General features: G+C 42.9%; 1 protein-coding gene across 1 annotated transcript; it reads left to right on the forward strand.

Annotated features, from left to right (window-relative positions):
- The first annotated feature begins 14,974 nt into the window (after positions 1–14,974).
- ZFP36L1 (ZFP36 ring finger protein like 1) lies at positions 14,975–20,875 on the forward strand. The gene is made up of 2 exons (XM_027843728.1): positions 14,975–15,200; positions 17,972–20,875. The coding sequence occupies exons 1-2, from the start codon at positions 15,144–15,146 to the stop codon at positions 18,929–18,931; spliced, it is 1,017 nt and encodes a 338-aa protein (XP_027699529.1). The 5' UTR covers positions 14,975–15,143; the 3' UTR covers positions 18,932–20,875.
- Positions 20,876–21,099: the final 224 nt, after the last annotated feature.

The following is a 21,099-nucleotide window of genomic DNA, read 5'->3' on the forward strand; positions in this document are numbered from 1 at the left end:
TATTTGCAAAATGGGTACTCTCTAATTACTTCATCTGTAGAGATAATACTAGTCAGTTTCTTCATCTGTAAAATGGGGGATAATAATACTAGCTGCCTCATCTGTGAAATGGGCATACTCCCAGTCAGTTTCCTCATCTGGGATAATAACACTTTTAGTACCTACCTCAAAAGGTTGTTGTGAATGAGATTTTTTTTAAAGTGCTTTGCAAACCTTCCAACTGCTATTTATATGGTGCTTTGTTATTTTTATCATTGTTAATAATAATTATTAAGCAGTACAGGAGAAAGTAGTCCTTTCCCGGAAGCCTACTACTTTCCAGAGATCTACTCCTTCTAGAATATTTAATCGGGTCAGGGATCTGGTATACCATGTCTCTGACTAAGCTTGAATATGCCTATTCCACATTCTGCCCTCTCTCTTCCCACGAACCACGTTTTATAAATATTTACACCCCCAAGCTGGCAAGAATCTCTCTCCAGCTGCTTCCCCAGGTCTCTGGGAGGGCTTGTTTTCTCACCAAGCAGCTGCAGGCAGATCTGATTGCCTCTGACCAGACAAGGGTAGACGCTGGTTAGGGGGCCCACAAAGACCCTCTAAATTTGAAGAGTATACATGAGGGGAAAAGTTTCCTGTATGAAAGAAAACATAGGGAGGTAAACAAAATCAAAAAGGTTTTTCTGATAATGATAATAGCAGCTGACATTTATATGTGCTTTTAAGGTTTACCATGCACTTTATAAACATTACCTTGCTTACAACAACCCTGGGAGGTGGGTGCTATCATTATCCCCATTTTACAGCCGAAGAAACAGAGGCAGGCTGAGGTAAAATGACTTGCCCAGGGTCACACAGCTAGTAAGTGTCTGAGGCTGAATTTAAACTCAGGTCTTCCTGACTTCAGGTCCACTGTGCCACCTTGCTCAGTCTTGAGAGTATAAAGTCTAAGTTGGATTGTGTATGGGAACTTCCTTCTAAATGAAGAGTTGTGAAAGGCCTGACCTGGGTGGTCCTAAGATTTAGCTCTATCCCTATGGTAGAGAGGTAGGCAGGGTACAGTGTACACTGCAGTTGGAGTTTGGAGGGCTTGGATTCAAATCCTACCTGTATGACCCTGGGCAAGTCACTTAAGTCTCTATACTTTGGTTTCCTCATTTTTGTGTAAAATGAGGGGGTTGGATTTGAGGGTCTCCAAGATTCCTTCTAGCTCTAATTCTACAATCCTATGATTGCTATTGTTGTTCATCCTTCATTTTCCAAGAGGACCAATGACAGCTCAGGTGATCTCTTGACTTGCACATGAATTGGATTTAAGTGAGGTAGAGTTGTGTATTGTCCAAATTGGCCCCAGACCAAACCAGATACCAGGCTTACCCTAAAGGAGACACAACTCCAGTTTAGTCCCCAAATCCCTCTAGACATATCCCATTTCCTCTTCTCTAGCCCTCCCCTTGTCCTGTCTTTCCCCCAGGACTGGACCAATACCAGTCACTCTCCTCATCTCCCCCACCTTCTTCCTTGCAGTATCAGGGAGTGGTGGAGCATCTCCCCCTTTCCAGGGATGAAAGTGTCAAATTTGTCAAATCTTTAATTTCTTTGAAGCATGTTCTCTCCTCTCTTTTCTCTCAATATTTCTTCTTCTTCCCCCCATCTTACATTAATACAGCCAAGTCAGCCCACTTCCAGCAATGGATTTCTTTCTCTCCCTATTCTCCTTATCTTAGAAGATAACTCTCAAGAGTATTGGAGTGAGTGGAGATCAGAAGCAAAGTGGTAGTTTTCTGCCTCCCTGACCCTTTACTTGGCTCAACTTATCTCATATAATGTGTTGTTGTTTGGTTGGGGAGGGGTGGAAATCATAATTAATATAACCAACCTAAAGCATGTTGTGCCCTACCCAAATACGGTTCTTTAGACAAACAGGACAAAATGGTGTTTTTATTCCAACCATTCTTTGTAGTCAAGGGAAGTTTGTGTGAGGGAAGTGATCTGCCAGGTGTGGGAAGCACCCAAGGATGTGACTCAGCCTGTTCACAAGCTGAAGAGGAAGGAGATGGGGTTAAAAAGTCCATGACTTTTTACATGTTTCCCTGTAAAATATTCACTCTAAGTGGTGCTTTGCTGGGAGGGAGTGGGAATGGGAGGGTGGGGTGGGGGCTACAGGCACTAAGTGATGACAAAAGTCCAGCCCATCATATAATGTGCAAGGGGGTAAAGGGGTCTGCAGTGACTGAACAAAAGCCTCCTTTTCCTTCCCTACACACCCATGCCAGAAAGGAAGAAAACAGGAAGAAAAAAAAAATTACCCACACAGAGCAAGAGTCCTTGGTAGCGGCAGGATTAGGCTGAGCTAGAGCTACCGTGGAAGGTGCTTGTGTGTGGGGAGGTGGAGGCCAGCGAAGGGCTGAACTCTTCACACACAGCACTGGGGCATGTGTATGGAAAAAGGTGGGAAGCCACAACTCCAAAATGCAGCTGTAGGACATTCCTGCCTGCCTCCCCAACCCCAAATGGTACAACAAAACCCAAATAAAACCCTGACCCTACAGATATTAATACTTCAGGGCAGGGGCTGGTGTGCAAGTAGGTTTTCCTCCTCAACACCCCCCTCCCCTTTTCTGTTTCTATAACTGGCTGAAACAAATTTAGCTGAGCAACCCCACCCGTCTGAAGGCCTAGGATTTCAGAGCAGTGGGGCTCCCTTACGTGAAAGCCCGTGTTTTTTGGGAGCTTGTAACTTTGTATAAATTCCCTTGGGGGAATGGAATGCATCAGATTTAAGAGGATTATTGCTCTGCAGGGACCATCCTTCCTAAGTGAATTCTTTGGCATTGGGTGGCCTGTGGAAAAGCTGATCTGGAATACTGAGTCGACTTTCAATCATTTAGTCCTATCTATTTGTGTGTTTTAATTTAAAAAAAATTTTTTTTGTTTCTCTGCCTGTCCATGCTCATCTGAACCTGTGCTATTGGTCTTATATTTTATTGTTAAAAATAAAATAGTAATAGCTTGAATTTACATATATGTATATTTATATATACTGCTTACAACGTGTTTTCCTCACAACTACCCTCTGAGATGAGCAGTCCAAGAATTATCTCCATTTTACAAGGGAGGAAACTGTGGCTTAAGGAGGCTATAAGGGAATGGTATACAGTCACAAATCTAGTAAATGAAAAAGTCAAGACCTGAGCAGGTCTAATAGGAACTTTACCACTTTCAATACTCATGTACTTACCTTACAAAGAAGTTGTGAGCTGTCCATGAGACAAAGTATGTAAAGCACTCTGTGACCCTTAAACTAATATGTTTGTCTGCGTGTATATGTGGGTGTTGTCATTATTATTACAAAAAAGATTCGAGCAGGTCTTCTAACTCCAAATACCTTACCTAAGGACCAAGGATCACTTATATCCAAATTTCTCTATAAAGCATCACACCCAGCACCACTCCAAGTTAAACTGTGATGATCAAGTACCAGAGTCACAAATGTTCAATTTATGGACTAACATTGCCTTTGGAGGCCCTACTCTTCACTAAGAGGGAGTTCTCCCTCACCTTCAACTTCCCTCTTCACGTTCTCAGGACCTTATCAGTTAGCAGAGCCCCTTCTCCTCATGGTGGACTAAAGATACTGCAGAGCGAGTCAACCCACAAATATGGGTGAAATAGAATTTTATAGGTTAGCTCAGAAACTTGAGTCATAAATAACATTGTATTTATGGGAAAAGTATAATCAATTAGGGTTCCAAATAGTGGTCTGACAAAGAAATATTTGGAATATAGCCTCTTAGTAAATTGGAGACTGCTCTTATTTTAGAGTCAAATACATAATATTATTTTTTCTTTCTTAAGCAATTGGAGTTAAATGACTTGCCCAGGGTCACACAGTTAGTAAGTGTCAAATGTTTAGTCTGAGGCCGGATTTGAACTCAGGTCCTCCTGACTTCAGAGTCAGTGCTCTTTCCACTGCACCACCTAGCCACCTCTCAAATACATAATCTTGTATAGGCCTCTTCTCTCATACGCTAGTCAAGGAGTTCTGAAACATCTTTGTGTATTGTAGGGATCCCATTTGGCAGTCTGGTGAAGCCTGTGGATCCCCTTCTCAGAGTAAGGTTTATTGCCTTCATTCATAATCAAAGGAAACACTAAATTTCAGTTAGGTTAGTAAGAAATAAAGATGTAATTTTTTCCCCATCTAAATTTACCAACCCTCTCAAATCTTTCCATGGACTCCAGGCCAGGAAACCCTACTCTAGACCTTTCCCATCTCTCCTCTTCTGTCTTGTCTTGGCTTCAAAGATACCAAACTCCTGGTTCTCCTTCTTACCTGCACGACTTTTTCCTAATTGTTCTCTTCTTTTGCAGGTTCATAACTGATCACCTCTCCTATAAATGTGACTGTTCCCCAAGATTCTATCCTGGGTCCTCTTCTCTCTCTATATCCTGCTCTTTGGTAACCTAAACCAGTAGTGTCAAATTTAAATAGAAACAGTAGTGGGAAGGGGACCCCTAATCTGTGGGCCACATATTGACTTAGTTTTAAAATGCAATGTTATCTGTGTTTTATTGTATTTTTATTCATTTTGGATAAATATGTCCCATTACATTTTAATCTGGTTCAGTAGCATTGTGTTTGACACTTTCGATCTAAATGGTTCCCATGAGTTTAACGACCACCCATATCTGTATATCCAGCCCAAGTCCCTTGAATTCCAGTTTTATATTGTCAGATACTTTGTCAGACATCTCACCTCAAATTGCAGAATTCCAAAGTGGAACTTCTCCTCCGCCCCTTACTTGCTCTCCCTCAAATTTCATTGTTTTTGTTGGGTGAGCTATCATCTTTCTTGTCACCCAGGTTCACAACCTTGGAGTCATCCTTCCCTTTTGTCCTTCCTTTACCTGCCATATCTGATCAGTTGCCAAATCTACTGTACTTGTGACAAGTACTACCCCAACATCTTTAGGATTTGTCCTCTCCTAATTACTACTCTAGTTTGGGCCCTCACCATTTCTCACCTAGACTATTCAGCCTTCTCATAAGCGTCCTTGCTTCTACTCTCTCGCCTTTTTCAATAATCACAGCTGCCAAAATCATCTTCCTAAGGCAGAAATCTGACTGTTACTCCCCTGCCCAATCATCTTCCCAATAGAGAAAATCCTTAGCCTAGCCTTTAAAGTCTTCTACAGTCTGGCTCTAACCTACTTTTCCAAACTTGTTTTCTGTTATTCCTCCCCTAGTCCAGCCATACTTGATTATAAGCTAGTCTTTGAACTTAACATTGGGCATCTCTGGTCTATATGCCTTTGCTTAGGCCTGTCCCTCACGCCTGGAATGCATTCTCTCCTCACCATCATCTCTAAGAACCTTTAGCTTCCTTCAACTCAGCTAAGGTGCTAATAATTCCTAGGTAAAGCTGTTCCTGATTCTCTCCACCTAGTGTGAGAGCTCTCTTTCCTCTAATATTTAAATAACATTTATCTATATACAGGATGTACCCTTCCAAAAGAATATAAGCTCCTAAGCAGGTATTTAATTTTTGGCTTGTTAAATTGCACTGCATTAAGATCACATGATCTTAGACTACCCAGGGGGTTATAAATTCTCTATCTGGGCAGACTTTTAGCAATAAGAGAGGTGAACAATAGAGCTAGAACTAGGAGTTGTTGCACTTGAGGCAAGCCGCACAAAAGGTGCTCTTAATTTGGGCCAGCAGAGGGAGACAGAGACTCCAATACAACATTGTGAGGCTTCTGCTAGAGGAAATGGGCATGGGGAACAAAATGGGATGGGAAAGAAACTCATTCTAGCATGCTCTCTGGTAGCTTTCTATTTTTATGAATTATTCTTGCTATCTAGGTGCTTGTTTCTAAGTTGTTGAAGAACCACAAGTACTGTCAGTATCCTTTAAATTTGATACTTCAGGGCAAAGCCCCAGTTGCCTCACCCTAGTTACAGCTTTGTATAATAGAAGAGAGTGCCAAGATTGTGGGCATGTCTTTTCAACTCTGTAAGCTTCAGTTTCTTCATCTGCATTAACAAGGGGGCTGGACTAGCTGATCTTTAAGGTATGAATTGTATGCGTTAGACATCTACTTTGGACAGTTTAGGACTCCTGCCTAGAGGTTGAAGCCTGGACAGCATGACTTTTTGAGGTTACTTTCAAAGTCATTTAACATCTGACATTCAACTTCTTCTAGCTCTAAAATTAAGAAAACAATACATGTACTATCTACTTCATGGGACTGTTGTGAGAAAAGAGCTTTGTAAATCACATAAGTATATATTATTCTAATTTCTCTCTGACTAATTTTTTTTCATTAGTAAAGTAATCATGGGCCATGGCATTCTCCACATTTTATAACTCCTAAAGTTTCCATTATAGCGTCATACCTTGCTTAAGAGTAGGTTCTTCTTAAAAGGCCAAAATAGTTTTCAAATGATGATTCCTGCTTTCTATATACATTAGAGGGACGAAAGAAGGTAGGTGGTGCAGTGAATAGAGAACTGGGCTCAGAAGACCCAATTTCAAATACTCCAGACACTTGCTGTGTGACCCTGTGCAAGTCACTTAACCTCTGTGTGCCTCAATTTCCTGCACTGTAAAATGAGAATAATAATAATAATAGCACCCATGTCACAGAGTTCTTTAGAGGATCAAATGAGATATTTGTAAAGTGCTTAGTATATAATGCCTGGCACATACTAGGCACTTAAATGCTTTGTAATTTTTATCTTTTGCTCCTAGTTCTACCCTCTGGGGCCAAGCAGAAAAAGATTTTTTTCTAGATGATATCCCTTCAATTACTTTACAACAGTTATCCCGTCTCCTTTAAGGCTTCTTCCTCTTTCACGTTAAATTAAAAATCCTTATGTGGCATTGTCTTGAAGCCCTTCAAAATTCTGGTTTTTCAGTTAAGTTTTAGTTGTGTATGATTCTTCATGACCCCCCCTCTGGGCTTTTCTTGGCAAAGACACTGGAGGGGTTTGCCATTTCCTTCTCCAGCTCATTTTACAGATGAGGAAACTAAGACAAGCTGGGTTAAGTGATTTACCCAGGGTCACTCAGCTAGTAAGTATCTGAGGTGAGATTTTGACTTGTGAAGATGAGGAGTCTTCCTGACTCCACTCCCTGCACGCTACCCACTGTGCCACCTAGCTGCCCATCTCTGGATGCTAATAATTTTATCAGTGTCCTTCCTAAAATGTGGTGCTTAAAACTGAACATGATATTCCAGTAGCAGTCTGACCAGGACAGACTGACCAGTACAGTGGAACTGTCAACCTTCCTAGTCTTACTGAAGGTTTTTTTTTTTTTTGGTGAAGCAATTGGGTTAAGTGACTTGTTCAGGGTCACACAGCTAATAAGGGTCAAGTGTTTGAGGCCAGATTTGAACTCAGGTCCTCCTGACTCCAAGGCCAGAGCTCTATCCACTGTGCCACATAGCTGCCCCAAAGGTTTTTTTTTTTTTTAAGGCGATTGGGGTTAAGTGACTTGCCCAGGGCCACACAGCTAGTAAGTGTCAAGTGTTTGGTCTGANTCCCAAAGGTTTTTTTTTTTTTTAAGGCGATTGGGGTTAAGTGACTTGCTCAGGGCCACACAGCTAGTAAGTGTCAAGTGTTTGGTCTGAGGCCATATTTGAACTCAGGTTCTCCTGACTTCAGGGCCGGTGCTCTATCCACTGGGCTACCTAGCTGCCCCCCTCCTCCCTGAAGTATTTCTTTAAAGAACAGTATGAAAAGTAGGAAACAAAAAGGGAGAATGACCACTGAACACTTTGAATTAAAACAAAAACAAATTTGAGGCTGTTTCAGAAGAGTTGGATATTCTGAGAAAGAAAGAGCTGCTCACCCTTCAAGAATAACAAGGAAACAAATAAGAGATCAGAAGGAGAAGAGACTGGTAGTGGTTGATGATTTCCTATTGAAGGGATATTGAGTCAGCTTTTTGCTGACCTGATAACAGGAACATCTGCTGTTTTCCTAGGGTACTTATCCAAGAGGTGACAGAGAACCTTCCAAGGTTCCACTACTCACTTCTGATAAATTGTGTGGGAACAAAACTTAGGCAATAAACTGAAGACCTTAGGGGTGTAGGTGGTGTTTTTATCACTGCTATCCATCAGAAGCAAAGGATTCAGAAAAGTGAACAGCAGGTTAGGAAGCTGGCATCTGGGAATGAGATTTGGATTTCTGGACCATGGCTTAAAATGTAGATTCCTGGTCAGGGATGGAGTCTATCTAATGAGGAGTGGTAAGAATGGTGTTTTCTGAGAGGCTTGAAAATCTAATCAAAAGGATTTCAAATTTGGGGGAAAATACCATTTAACTAACCCCAAATGACATAGAACTAAGACAATATTCTATACCAGTGGTGTCAAACTCTAATAGAAAGAAATGGGGCCACTAAACCATACATAAGGATCTCTTGCCATGTATTGACTTAGAAAACCACAAAATCTATGTTGTATTGCATTTTTGTTTAATTTGCTAAGTATTTTCCAATTATATTTTAAGCTAGTCCTGTGACACTCAGGAATGTTGGGCCTTGTATATGATACGCCTTCTCTAGACCCTGAGACCTTTATCTGGTAAGAATGCCTCTTTGAGTTTCAGAATCAAGCAATCAGAGTTATGAGCTAGATGTGTACAGGTTCCAGAAGCATTTACTGAACCAATCGAAGGTGTAGACTAGGTGCAAGTAAGTTTTCAAATAACATTAACAGCATTTATTAATCACCCACTATGTGTCAGGCAATGTACTAAGCACTGAGGACAAAAAGGAAGGAAAAAAACAAAAACAAAACCCACCACCACCAAAACTCAGTGCGTGATCTCAAGATCACCATCTAGTGGGGGAGATAACATGCAGACAATTATGTGTATAAAAGATACATACAACTCGAATATATAGAGGATACACTAGAATAAATTTGGAATGAAGTGCTTCTAGCCATTGGATGAAATCAGATGACAACACACAGAAAATGTATTGGGATTAGGGGAAAGAATTAGATAGACCCATAACTAGATGGCAGCAAGGGTGGGGAGAGGCTCCTCTTTGACCAGGGGATGACCTTGTGAACTTTGGTTTGTATTTCCCATGGGTGTTTGTAGCAATATCCCTACTGGTGGCTGATGGCAGCTTTTGCATTAGGAGCTCAGAGATACAGTAAAGGCAAATGTCATATTGAGGAAAGGCAGTTTCAGCTGGCACCAACTCAGAGAATATCACATTTAAAGAGGTTCCATATTTTATTTTTAAAAAAATACCAACAGCCCCAGCAAATACTAAGCCTTCTAATGTGCCTTCTAAGCTGGAGCCCACTTTCCCCTGGATTCTACATGTACTTATGGGACAGTGTGTTCCAGATATGTGGGGAGAATGTTTTTGTACCAATTATTCTTACAATACCATATTGGTAAATACCCTTTCTAAAAGGTAAGCAAAAGTTTGGCTGGCTGATAATCTGAGGTGGGCATATTGAGTGGGGGGTCATGAATCCTAATCACCCCTAGAACTCGGAGGGAAGAAGTAGCCAGACACTCTCTGAAGACCCAACCTGTTAGAGCTAGGAAGCAGCCTAGAGGTNTACCCCTAGAACTCTTACCCCTAATTACCCCTAATTACCCCTAATTAATACTTACTAATTACCCCTAGAAGTAGCCAGACACTCTCTGAAGACCCAACCTGTTAGAGCTAGGAAGCAGCCTAGAGGTAGGCTGTAAGTACTTCCTGAGATCCTTTTAAGAATTGTGTGAGTTGGAGGTATTCAACTTCCATTATGTGCCAACAGTGTACTGTTTCTCTTTCAGTGTTCTGTGATGCTGGATTCAAAATTCAAATTCACCAAGCATGTACATGATGCAGACAGTCAATCCTTGGTCATTTCCCCAGTGTATAAGACTATCAAGAATATTCCAAGGTCTAGATTCAATTTTACCTTCATTTAGAATAACTTCTCATTTATCTGACAAGACAAGAGAAAGATGCCAATTAATTTTCTGGAACCACTCCCCCTACCTTAAACTATTTCAAGTCTGTCATCCAGAGAATGGTTGGATACCAGACCTTAAAAAACCAGGATAAGGTGTTTGGGTGCTATCTTCCCAATCATCACTTCCATAAGTTTTAAGACATTTGACCAAATAGATGAACTCCTGGAAACTGGTAGCTCCATTTACAGAAATTTGACTTTTACTTTCAATGCACTAAGGCGGCCAGATTTTAATGGAAATCTATGCTGAAGAACCCTTTTGTAAAGTGTAATAGAAGGATGAATTGAAATGAAACACAGAACCACAGATTTAGAGCTGGAGAAGAACTGTGATATCATCTGGTCTAACCACCTCATTTGATCAGTGAAGAAACTGAGTCCCAGAGAAAGGTTAAGTGAGTTGCCCAAGGTCACACAACTAATCATAAAGGCATGATTGGAAGGCAGTTTCTCTTGAATCCAAATCCAGCAATCCTGGATAGTGATTGTATCACTGACTAAGCCTTAGGCCCACTGTCCTAAGTCACTTAACCTCATCTATTAAACTGAAAGATTTCCTAAGGTCCTTTTCCATCTTCATCTTTTTTTAAAATTATCTATGAATTCCTTCCCGTGTCCCCAAAACTTTCTTTTACTGATTAATCTGGAATTTTCCTAATGCCTTGACAGTTTTGCCTTTAATACATTTATTTTTTAGTTAGATTCATTCCTGCTGTTGCCAGACAGAGAAGATGGTCCTGTGGGTGGACACTTGAGGAGAGTTGAAAACCAAGGTGCAGGAGGAAGAAGGCAGTGCAGGTCACTCTCTTTGACTGGTACACTGACTTGCCTCACCCTTAAATGCAGCCATCAACTTGATCGCGTTCTCCCAGCTTCCACTAGAGACTACATAGCCGAGGCCTGGAAGCTCTCAGCTTCTCTCTGCAGGAACAGTCGGCTTCCCCTGAGGTCCCTGACCCCATCTATGCAAGTGAGTAATTATGCTACCTTTTTTTTTTTAAATGAGCCATTACTGACTTCTTTTCCTGGTAGCACCGAGGAGATCCATGTAAAAGCAAACTGAACAAGCCCAGACTTAAAAAACCCTTGATACTCATGTATCAGCACACCAGTTTTAGGGCTGAAAGTCCTTCGAAGTCCTCTACGTGCAGGCCCCTTAATCTGAGTGACTCTTTTTTGTGTATGAATCTGTTGCTAGGCGGGACACCTCCCGGCCAAAAACTGCAGTGCAAGGGAAGGAATGATTGCCCCGACTCAGGGCTCAGGAAGAAAGGAAAGAGTTAAAAACAACAACAACAACAACAACAATTCAAGACACTTTAAAGAGGATGGACGGTACGGGAGGGGGTGGTGTGACCCAGACCAGTTGAACTCCCGGATCTAGACCTGGTTGCAGTTAAATTTCAGCCCTCCCTCTCATCGGGTCGTAACCCCTCCTTATTCCCTCCTCTCTTCTCCCCTCCCTTACTTATGGACTGTCCCCTCCTGGGACTCTGTAGCCCCTGTGAGCTCGAATGCAGCAGTAGGGACTGGGAGGACCAGGTCAGCAAATAGTTAACACAAGTTTGCTTCCCTCCTGGACTCTATAACCCTTGGAAAGTCCCTGAAATGACGTTTCCAACCCAACAATTAAAGAAGGTTTAATTATAGAGAGTAGCTCCCAGAGCTGGGAACAAACCCGGTCTGCCTAGCCAGTAAACAACTGCCGAGAGAGCCACATGCTGGGGGCTGCTTTCGGCCCTGACTGTTGGTCTGGGCCAATGTGGGAGTGGGAGGAGGGCTGGGGGAGAGGCGAAGAAGGGGGATCCTTGAGTTGAAGGGAAGAGGGAGAAGAAAATGGGTGTGTGTGTGGATATACCACTCATATTTAGAAAGTTTAAAGAAATTAGTAGAATAAGGTCTTTTTTTTTCTATTTTTTTTTAAAAAAAATTCTGGATTGGATAGAATCTGTGGGCGTCTTTTCGTTTGGTTATTTTGGCTGGTCTTGTGAACCAGAAGAGGAAAATGTGGCAGCAGCCAAAAGGAGAATTTTAAAGCCCAGTTCCTGAGGGTTGAAATGCATGGAAGAGGAAGTGGGAACAGGGGCCATTTGTTTTTAATGTGATCTCTTCTCGCTTCTCCTATTTTCATCATTTTCTCTCCTCCCCAGCCCTCTTATCCCTTTCCCCTCCCCTCCACCCGCGGCCTCTTGCCCCCCCCATTCTTCACTCAACTCTCCCCTCTTGGCCACCCCTCCCTTCTTCGCTCCCCTCTCTCCTTCCTCATTTCCCGTCTCCATCAGCTGTGTCCTACATCCCACTGGAGGTGAGGGCTGGTCCTGTTGAGTTAAGGACCAGGGTTTCAGAGAGCGAGGGAGGAGGGCTCAGCCAGGATGGGTTCATTCCGAAATAGCCTCACATCAGGAGTCATACAAACCTCGTGGTCTTAATGTGCAACCTACTTTGTGTATTGAAATCTGGAACTCATTACTTCATCACCGAATAACTTTATGAAATAAAAACTTACTCTTACCCCCAGCCTTTAGAAACTTCTTTCCACTCCCCTTCTTGAATTAGGGGGAAAGCATAGTTTAGGAATAAGCAAAACCCTTAAAAAAAAAAAACAAAAAAAACCCCGAACCTTAATGATTTAAATTAATGTGGATGTGAGTTATTTCCCTTCCTGGAGCTTGCCAAATTTAAGTAAAAATTGGAAAAAGGGGAGTAAGGGGGAGTGAATCAACAGGAGACAGTTGTCCTGGGGGAGGGTGGGGGGAAGGCAGAAGAAGCCAGTTGTGTTAAAAATATTCAAGTCAAAGTATAGAAACATGAAGTTTGCCCAGAGAGTGAGAATAACTTAACATTTATGCACAGCTTACATTGCTTTATAAGCTTTAAAGTTTGGAACGATTTTATTTCTAAAGCTTAATTTTTTAAGTCGCTTAGTATTTGCTGGGGCTGTTGGTATTTTTTTTTTAAATAAAATACGGGACCTCTTTAAATGTGCGTTAAAGGGGGGGAATAAGGCGAGTTCTATTTTGTCTTTCCTACGAAAAACGTGCTTATAATAGGGTGACCTAATTACATCGCAATGGAAAATGCACTTAGGCACACACAAACACTGAGTTTCATAATAAGACTGAGCAGTTAAAAGTGTTGTGGAATAAACATCTGAGTCGGGTTGAAGGGTTTTACTGTAACAAGATGGCAAAGGGCTCATGGAAACGGAGAAGAAAAACACCCCAGAGACGGTTCTTCTCTATCTTCCATTCCAAAACTTGCTAGGGTGGGGGAAGCAAAACGACCCATCAGTCAGCTAACTACCAAGTGCCTACTATGTGCCAGGCAAGCACTGCTAAACCCTGAGGGATAAAACATTAGCAAAGAGTGGATTTTTTTTTTTTAAACTTTAAAAAGACCAAGTTTCGGCCTGAGAGCCCCATGCTCTTCCCTCCCGCCAAAACAAGAGTAGAAGAAAACACCCAGAGTGAAACCAAGCCTTGAAGGGACGGAAAAGCCATCTGTTACATTCAATGGGGCTGAACTGGGGTGGGGGGTGGGGGGGTCCTCAAGAACAGTGGAATAGGCAGGATATGTTCTCTCCTTCCTTTCCTCAAGCTCAGTTTTAAAGAACAATTTATCCTCAGGTTTGGGGGGGGAGGGAGACCAAGGGGAAAAGGAGGGAGGGGACTGCTTTGGAAGTTTGGGGGGTCTGCAAGGGAGGGTTTAGTGAAGGATTTAGGACTGTCTTTGCTGGGAATCCTTGGAGGGGAGAGAAGGAGAAAGTGAAAGAAGTTACTCTCAGTTGGTTAAAAGAGGGGAGGAGAAAGAAGAAAAAGAAGAAGAAGAAGAAGAAGAAATGTAATTGCTGGAAGCAAAAGATCTAGAGGGGTGGTCGTTTTTCTTGCAAACTCCCCAAGCTGGAGAGGTATCCCGTAAAACCTGGCTGCTGGAGTGCGGAGGCATGCGGACGCGAATAGTGCCATCCGCCCCGGGCCCCAGCCGCGGCAGAGTAATTTTCAAGAGGCGAAAAGAAAAAGAAAAAAACTTGTTTGGGTTCCTATCCATCCCCCACCCCCCCACCCCGCGCCCTGCTCCTCGTGCACCCTACGGCCCTACCTTTAAGAAGACCAAAAAGTTCTTGAAGGCATCTGAACTTTAAAAATCCTATATTTATTTATTTATTTTATTAATTTACAAAAAAAAAGGGAAGGAGGAGGACAATAAAGGGGAAAGAACGGAGCAAAGTGAGGACAACTTTTTAGGTTTTAAAATGAGACCTAATTAAAAAAAAAAAACTTGCCTGAGTTCCTATAGGTCGCCCCTCCCCTCCCCTCCGCCTCTGAGAAAACTTAAAAAGTTTTTGAAAGAGTCTAAACTTTAAAAATCTTCTCTCTCCTTTTACAAAAAGGGGAAGAAAGAAGAAACTAAAGGGGAAAGAAAGGAGCAGAGTGAGGACGGGAACTTTTTAGGTTTTCAAATAAGACCTAATTTAAAAAAAATTGTTTTTAGTGCAGAACCTGCAAGCAGAGACCCGATTCAGACCTCAGCAAAAAAGAGAAAGTTGATACTGCCTTCCAAAAAAGAAGAAAAAAAAAAGTGGGTGGAATAAATGTGATGTCACGGATCACATTCAGAGGCTGACAAAAGAAAAAAAAACTTGTCCATTTCTCCATCCTTCCCCCTCCCCCCCTTTAACTCTAGGTGCGTTTAAAACGTACATGCGGCAAAGGGAGTGAACTCTAAACTTTTCCTCTCAAAAAAAAAAAAGTTGTACCGCTTAAGTGTGGTTTTTTTTTCTTTCCTTTTCTCCCCTCCCCATTCTTTCTTTTGAAAGTTTTTTTTTCCCTCTCTTTCCCCTGCGTTTGACCGCATGGCTGATTCAACCTCGTTGTCAATCAACTTTTTTTTCCTCCTCTTCCTCATTTAAATGAGTTTAAAGCTCCTCCTTCTCCAGCTAGCAAATCTTGAAACTTTATAAATTGGGCCTTAAAAGCTCAGCAGCCTGGGAGAGTCTAAAAGCCGAGGGGGTGGTTGGAACTGGGAGTGAGAGAACTCCAGAACCCAGAGAAACTGGAGGCTGTGCCTTACCAACACTGTGATTCTTTTTTAAAAATTTTATATATATTTTACCCCCCTCCCCTATTTGAACTTCGAAGATGACCACAGCTCTGGTGTCTGCAACCATCTTCGACTTGAGCGAAGTTTTATGCAAGGTAAAGCGGGTCAAAGCGTTTTTGTTTTTGGTGGTTTTTTTTCCCCCAATTTAAACTTTTGCTTAAAAACAAAACCTTTAGCTCCTGTAAAGTGGGAGGAGGGATAGATAGGCAAGATTTTTTTCCGTCCTATTATTACCCTTCGCCCTCTACTTACAACTTGTAGATCTTTCTTTTGCATTTTTTGTTAAAAAATTTGTTAAAAAGTTTGGGGAAAAATTAGAATGGGATTTTAAGAAAAGCAGTCCTAAGGGAGGAGGGGGGAATCGGCAGTTGTCCGGTTACTTTTCTCTGCAGATGGTCAAAGAGACTTTTGGAAACTTTTTTTTTTTTTTAAACTCTGCATTGGTTTCACAAGTTCAAAGTACACTTCCGCGGCTTCGTGTCCCCCCCCTTCCCTCTTTCACCCGACCCCCTAACGTGGCTTTCCCTGGTTTGTAATTCTTATCAACCTTGCAACCTTGGGCTTCCCTTCTTTTCAATTTTGTCTTATAAAATTTGAGAATTGATTCAATTTGAATTGCTTTCCCCACGGAGAGTCTGGTCTTCGTGGGGGTGGCGGGGTGGCGAGAGGGTTTGGTGTGGTGGGAAAAATGGTTAAGATTGGATCAGAAATGATATTGCAAAACGAATTTGCAGAGGAGTTTTGTATTTATGTTAGACTTAAGTCTAGGCTGATGCCCCTGCAATTCTTCCTATTGAAAATACAGGACTTTGCCTGCAGACTTTTAATTTGGGTTAATCTGGCACTTCACAGTAAGGGGAGTGTAGGTACAGTGACTTTTAGGGTTTGGGAGCTGGAGATATTTTCAAACCTAGAAACCTCTTTGAATTGTGTATCCGAATCCGCCGAGTTCTTAAGTTCGAGGGTCATTGTGACAAATATGTGTGCCTTTTAAGAAGTTTATATAGACTTTCAAAAGTTGAGTTGGATGGGACGTTACAGACATTATCTAGTTTAAAGAAGTGAGGGTGGTTTAGCAGTTAGCAAAATGTTTGAAGTTGGGAATATTGTGGGAAAGCAGTTTGTATATGTAGCAACTGGCTGACGTGTTTTAAGTTTTCTTTCTTTCGCTGAGTCCTAAGGTTCCCCCCCCCCCATTTGAAAGGGTGAAGTTGCTCAGCCACTTTTAATTGCTGAAGTGTTTTGACTACATTTTAAACACGTCTGGTCTTGTTTGCTGTAACTTTTCCCAATTTGCTGTTGGTTGCTGCTCCCACGGCTGGAGCTAGAAGTGCAAGGAATTACTAGGAGTTGAACACACACACACACACACACACACACACAAAATAAGTTTTCCGCCTTTCTTGCTGCCCTCCCTCTTTGGTGTTGCTTTTAGCCACCTGGGAACTTTTCTCTTCAATCCTTCTTTGATGTGATTGTCTCCCCCTACCCCCCCTTCCCTCCCCTCCCCCTCCTCTTCTAAATGAGCCCCATTGTTGGAAACCCAGCTCTTAGCTCTGAAGCTGTAATCGGTTTGGCTGGATTGGTCTTGCGTTGAGGCTCGCCTTTATTTCTAGCTGCTGACCTGGAGGGGCAAACGTTGAATTTGCACAGTGACACCCACATGGTACTGAGTGCCCAGCTCCCATTCCCCTTCCAAATTTGGGGTATATTTTTTCAACAGGTGTGACTGTAGTGGGGTGGATCTGTGGGGCAGAAGTTTGTGGTTTCCTCCCCAGGACAGAGCGAAGGCTGGGAATGGGGGTGGGGGATGAGACTTGAGATTGAGGCTTCTTTTTTTGCCTTTTTTCCCTTCCATCTGCAGCCTTCCTTTAAAGATTAAACACTGGTGCCCTTATCCTGCGCTGTTTTTGCATGCAGCCAAAAGACTAATTGCAATGGAATCCTCAAAGGGTTGGGGGTGGGCAGAGGAAGGGGTGGTGATGTAGAACTATGATGGAAGATATTTAGGACAAGAGCATGTGTCTACAGATTATCAATGAGTTTATTTCCCTGGATACCCCTCCCCACCATCCCACCCCACCCTCTCTGGATCCCTGAGCATTTTGCTGCCCAGCTATTCTCTAGAAGTAGAGAGCTAATGAAGTCTAGAGATCTGATTTATGGGGAAAGTGTTTTGAAGGGAAGAAATTGAAGGATCTTTTAGATCAAGTTATAGGAGAAGAGAAGAGCAGGCAGCAGGGGGTGTAAGGTGGCAAAGACTGATGCAGGGTAAAGGGGAACCTAACTGGTTGGTTGCTACCCCTAAGACTTTTAGGGGGCACTCAAGAAATCTGAGTTCCTTTGGGAAGGCTTCAAATCTGTCTGAGGTGCCAAACAGTTTGCATTTTGATGAAATAGGGAGGCAATTTTTGGGGGTCGTTTTAGTGGCAGTGGGTGTGGCAGGGAAACATTGCTAGAGTTGTGGGGAGAGAGACAGAGACAGAGAGAATATGATATTTTTGCCAGTAGAGATTGTTTGTTTCTTTGTACTTGGGTCCCAGCACTTAATAAATGCTTGTTGATTGCATGTTTATTGAGGCTTGGGGCCTCAGGTGAGGACTGTATAGAAACTTAGAGAGACTGTTAGGAGTGAGAAGTGCATTTGCCTAGAGCAGATTAAGAGATATTCAGAGGGACTGGCTGAGAGAGGATGTTTTGGTTACCTGTGCTAAGGAGGGAAGGGAAAAGGGGGAGGGGTTGGGGCTACAGTTTGCTGGGACCTTCGGGTATGCTGTGATTTTGGTAGAAGCCAGTTGCGTCCCTCTGTCATCTCATTTCTTCTCCCTTTTCTCCCGCCCTTTCTTCTCCCTCTTCTTCCATACAGAATAACAAGATGCTCAACTACAGCCCCTCCAGCCCAGGGGGCTGCCTGCTGGACAGGAAGGCAGTGGGCACCCCAGCAGGTGGGGGTTTTCCCCGAAGGCACTCGGTCACCTTGCCCAGCTCCAAGTTCCACCAGAACCAGCTCCTGAGCAGCCTGAAGGCAGGGGAGCCGTCCCAGGCTCTCAGTCCCAGGGACAGCCGCTTCAGGGACCGCTCCTTTTCGGAGGGGGGAGAGCGGCTCCTGCCTCCTCAGAAGCAGCCAGGGGGAGGCCAGGTCAACTCCAGCCGCTACAAGACAGAATTATGCCGCCCCTTCGAGGAGAATGGTGCCTGCAAGTATGGAGACAAGTGCCAGTTTGCCCATGGCATCCATGAGCTAAGAAGCCTCACCCGCCACCCCAAGTACAAAACAGAGCTGTGCCGTACCTTCCACACCATTGGCTTCTGCCCCTACGGTCCCCGATGCCACTTCATCCACAATGCTGAGGAGCGCAGGGCGTTGGCAGGGGGCCGGGACCCCTCTGCTGACCGCCCCCGCCTCCACCACAGCTTCAGCTTCTCTGGCTTCCCCAGTGCCGCCACCGCTGCTACCACGGGGCTGCTGGACAGCCCCACTTCTATCACCCCACCTCCCATCCTGAGCGCCGATGACCTCCTGGGCTCACCCACCTTGCCCGATGGCGCCAACAATCCCTTTGCCTATTCCAGCCAGGAGCTGGCCAGCCTTTTTGCCCCCAGCATGGGGGTCCCTGGGGGTGGCTCCCCAACCACCTTCCTCTTCCGGCCCATGTCAGAATCCCCTCCCATGTTTGACTCTCCCCCCAGCCCTCAGGACTCCCTCTCGGACCAGGAGGGCTATCTGAGCAGTTCCAGCAGTAGCCACAGTGGTTCAGACTCCCCTACCTTGGACAACTCAAGGCGCCTCCCCATCTTCAGCAGACTCTCCATCTCAGATGACTAACCAGGGCAGGGAGGGTTGCCCCCTTCCTATCTTCCCCTCAATCCTCTCCCCTATCCCAAATTCTTCTCTCCTCATATTTCCCTACTACCCTTTCCACATTAACAAGGTTAAGCTCAACCCCTTTCCTCAGCCTTGGAATACTCCCCATTCCTCGCCCCTTTTTTGTCCCACCTAACATAACGACAAGTCCATTTGTCTGTAGCCTTCTCTAGGTTGAACCTTTTCCCTCCTACCTCCTTCCCCCAATTCCTCATCAATTTTCTACCCCACTTTACATAAAAGACAAAAGTCCCAACTGTTGGTAGTTGCCTTTCTCTCTGGCTTAAGCCTTACGTGCCAAATCACAAAAGCAAAAAGCAGTAACAGTTTACAAAAACAACTTAGTGCCTTTAAACCTAACTTTTTTTTTTTGTCCACTGTGACTACATTACCTCTCTAGCTGCAGAGGGCACCAGTGGGCCTTCTTGACTCTGCCCTTCAGATGTAAAGGGGAAGGAGGGGTGGGAGGCTTTGGGGAGTGAAAAGGATCATTGGAATCAGCAGCTCCCTCCACTGGCCAGGAGAAACTGGACCTCTATTTCAGTCCCCCCTCTCCCCCCCAATCTTCCCTTCCCTTCCTCTCCCTGGGACAATTCCTACCAGGCCTGTTGCATGTAGAAAGCTGGCAGCATTTTAATCCTTTCCCCTCCCATCCCTCCTATTCCTCTTGTTGACTAATCTTGCCTGGGTCTATGCAGGTTAGTAGGAAGGAAGGCTGAGAATGGACAAAGATTTGTGACATAAGTGGGACTTTAACGATTTAAAATTTTATTTTATTTTTTTTAGTGGGGAGGGAGGAAGGGAATGCTAGGTGGACCATGAAAGACTTGATTTTGGTGCTAAAAAGTTCCCCAGTATATATGTGACATCTATAAAAAGTTAAAAAAAAAAAGGAGAAAGTATAAGGGGTGAGTGGTGAATGGTATTCATTCCATATACAATTTCTGTGTAAAACAATTTCCAGTAGAAGTAGCTATAATGGTTTTTGCTCTAGAGTACATTAAGTACGTTAGGACTATTGTTATAGCACTCACGCCATGCTTTTTTTTTCTGGGTTTTTAACTGTATAACTTTCAGAAATTGGAGAGCAAAAATTTTGCTTGTCACTGCACACAATATAAAAAAAAGCTTATTTAACTTATCAAAAAACGTATTTATTGCCAAACTATGCTTTTTTTTGTTAATTTTGTTCATATTTATCGGGATGACAAATCCATAGAATATATTCTTTTATGTTTAAATTATGATTCTTCCATATTAATCTTAAGATTGTGAAGTGTCTTTTTTTTTCCTTTTTTTCCACAGTTTAATATATTATACTACAATGACATTTTTTGTAACTTTACACCTTTTGGTTATTTTATTTTAAAAAAAATGAAAAATTAATTTAAAAAAATGCAAAAAACTGTTGGATTATTTATTTTAGAAATTCCCCCCTTGTGTTGGACTGCAAATTGAGTTTCTTTCTTTCTAGACCTTACACAGCTAGGACTTAGAATGTATGTAAAAGTTGTGGTAAAAAAATAAAACAGTAAAGAAGGAAAACAACTTTTTTTTTTTGTATAGCTTCTAAAAGGGAAAAAGCAACAGCAACAACACACAAAACCCTCGGACTTCCCACGTGCTACTCAAGACATTCTGAGCACAGATTTGTGGTTCAGTATTCCAGGTCTGGAGTTTTCCAATATTACTATAAACAGGACTCAAACACACACACATACACACACACACACATACATACATACATACACAAAGATGAATGTAATTACTTTTTTCCTGTTACTGTTCACTACCGATGCTTTCTATTTCTTTTTCCTTTGTGTGAGTTTATTTAAAGAAAAATCTTTTTGTAACGACTGTTTGCAGTTTAGAAATCAATAAACCCCCAGGTTTTTTTTCAAGAAACTTTGGCAGTGATACTGGTTTTGTTCTTGTGTACTCAAATGGTGCTTCTTAAATTTCTGGTAATCTCTTTTACCTCCAGTTCCTCTTCTGTCCAATGAAAGAGGTTTTAGCTGTAGGAGTTCTAGCTCTTAACATTCCATGGTTAGAGAATCTCTTTGGCACTGATCTCCATCACTTCCCTTGCTGATACACTAAGCAGTGGGCTCCAAAGGTGGGAGGGTGGG

This window comes from Vombatus ursinus, unplaced genomic scaffold (genome assembly GCF_900497805.2).
Source record: "Vombatus ursinus unplaced genomic scaffold, bare-nosed wombat genome assembly UNPS02014926.1, whole genome shotgun sequence".
NCBI classification, from domain to species: Eukaryota; Metazoa; Chordata; class Mammalia; order Diprotodontia; family Vombatidae; genus Vombatus; species Vombatus ursinus.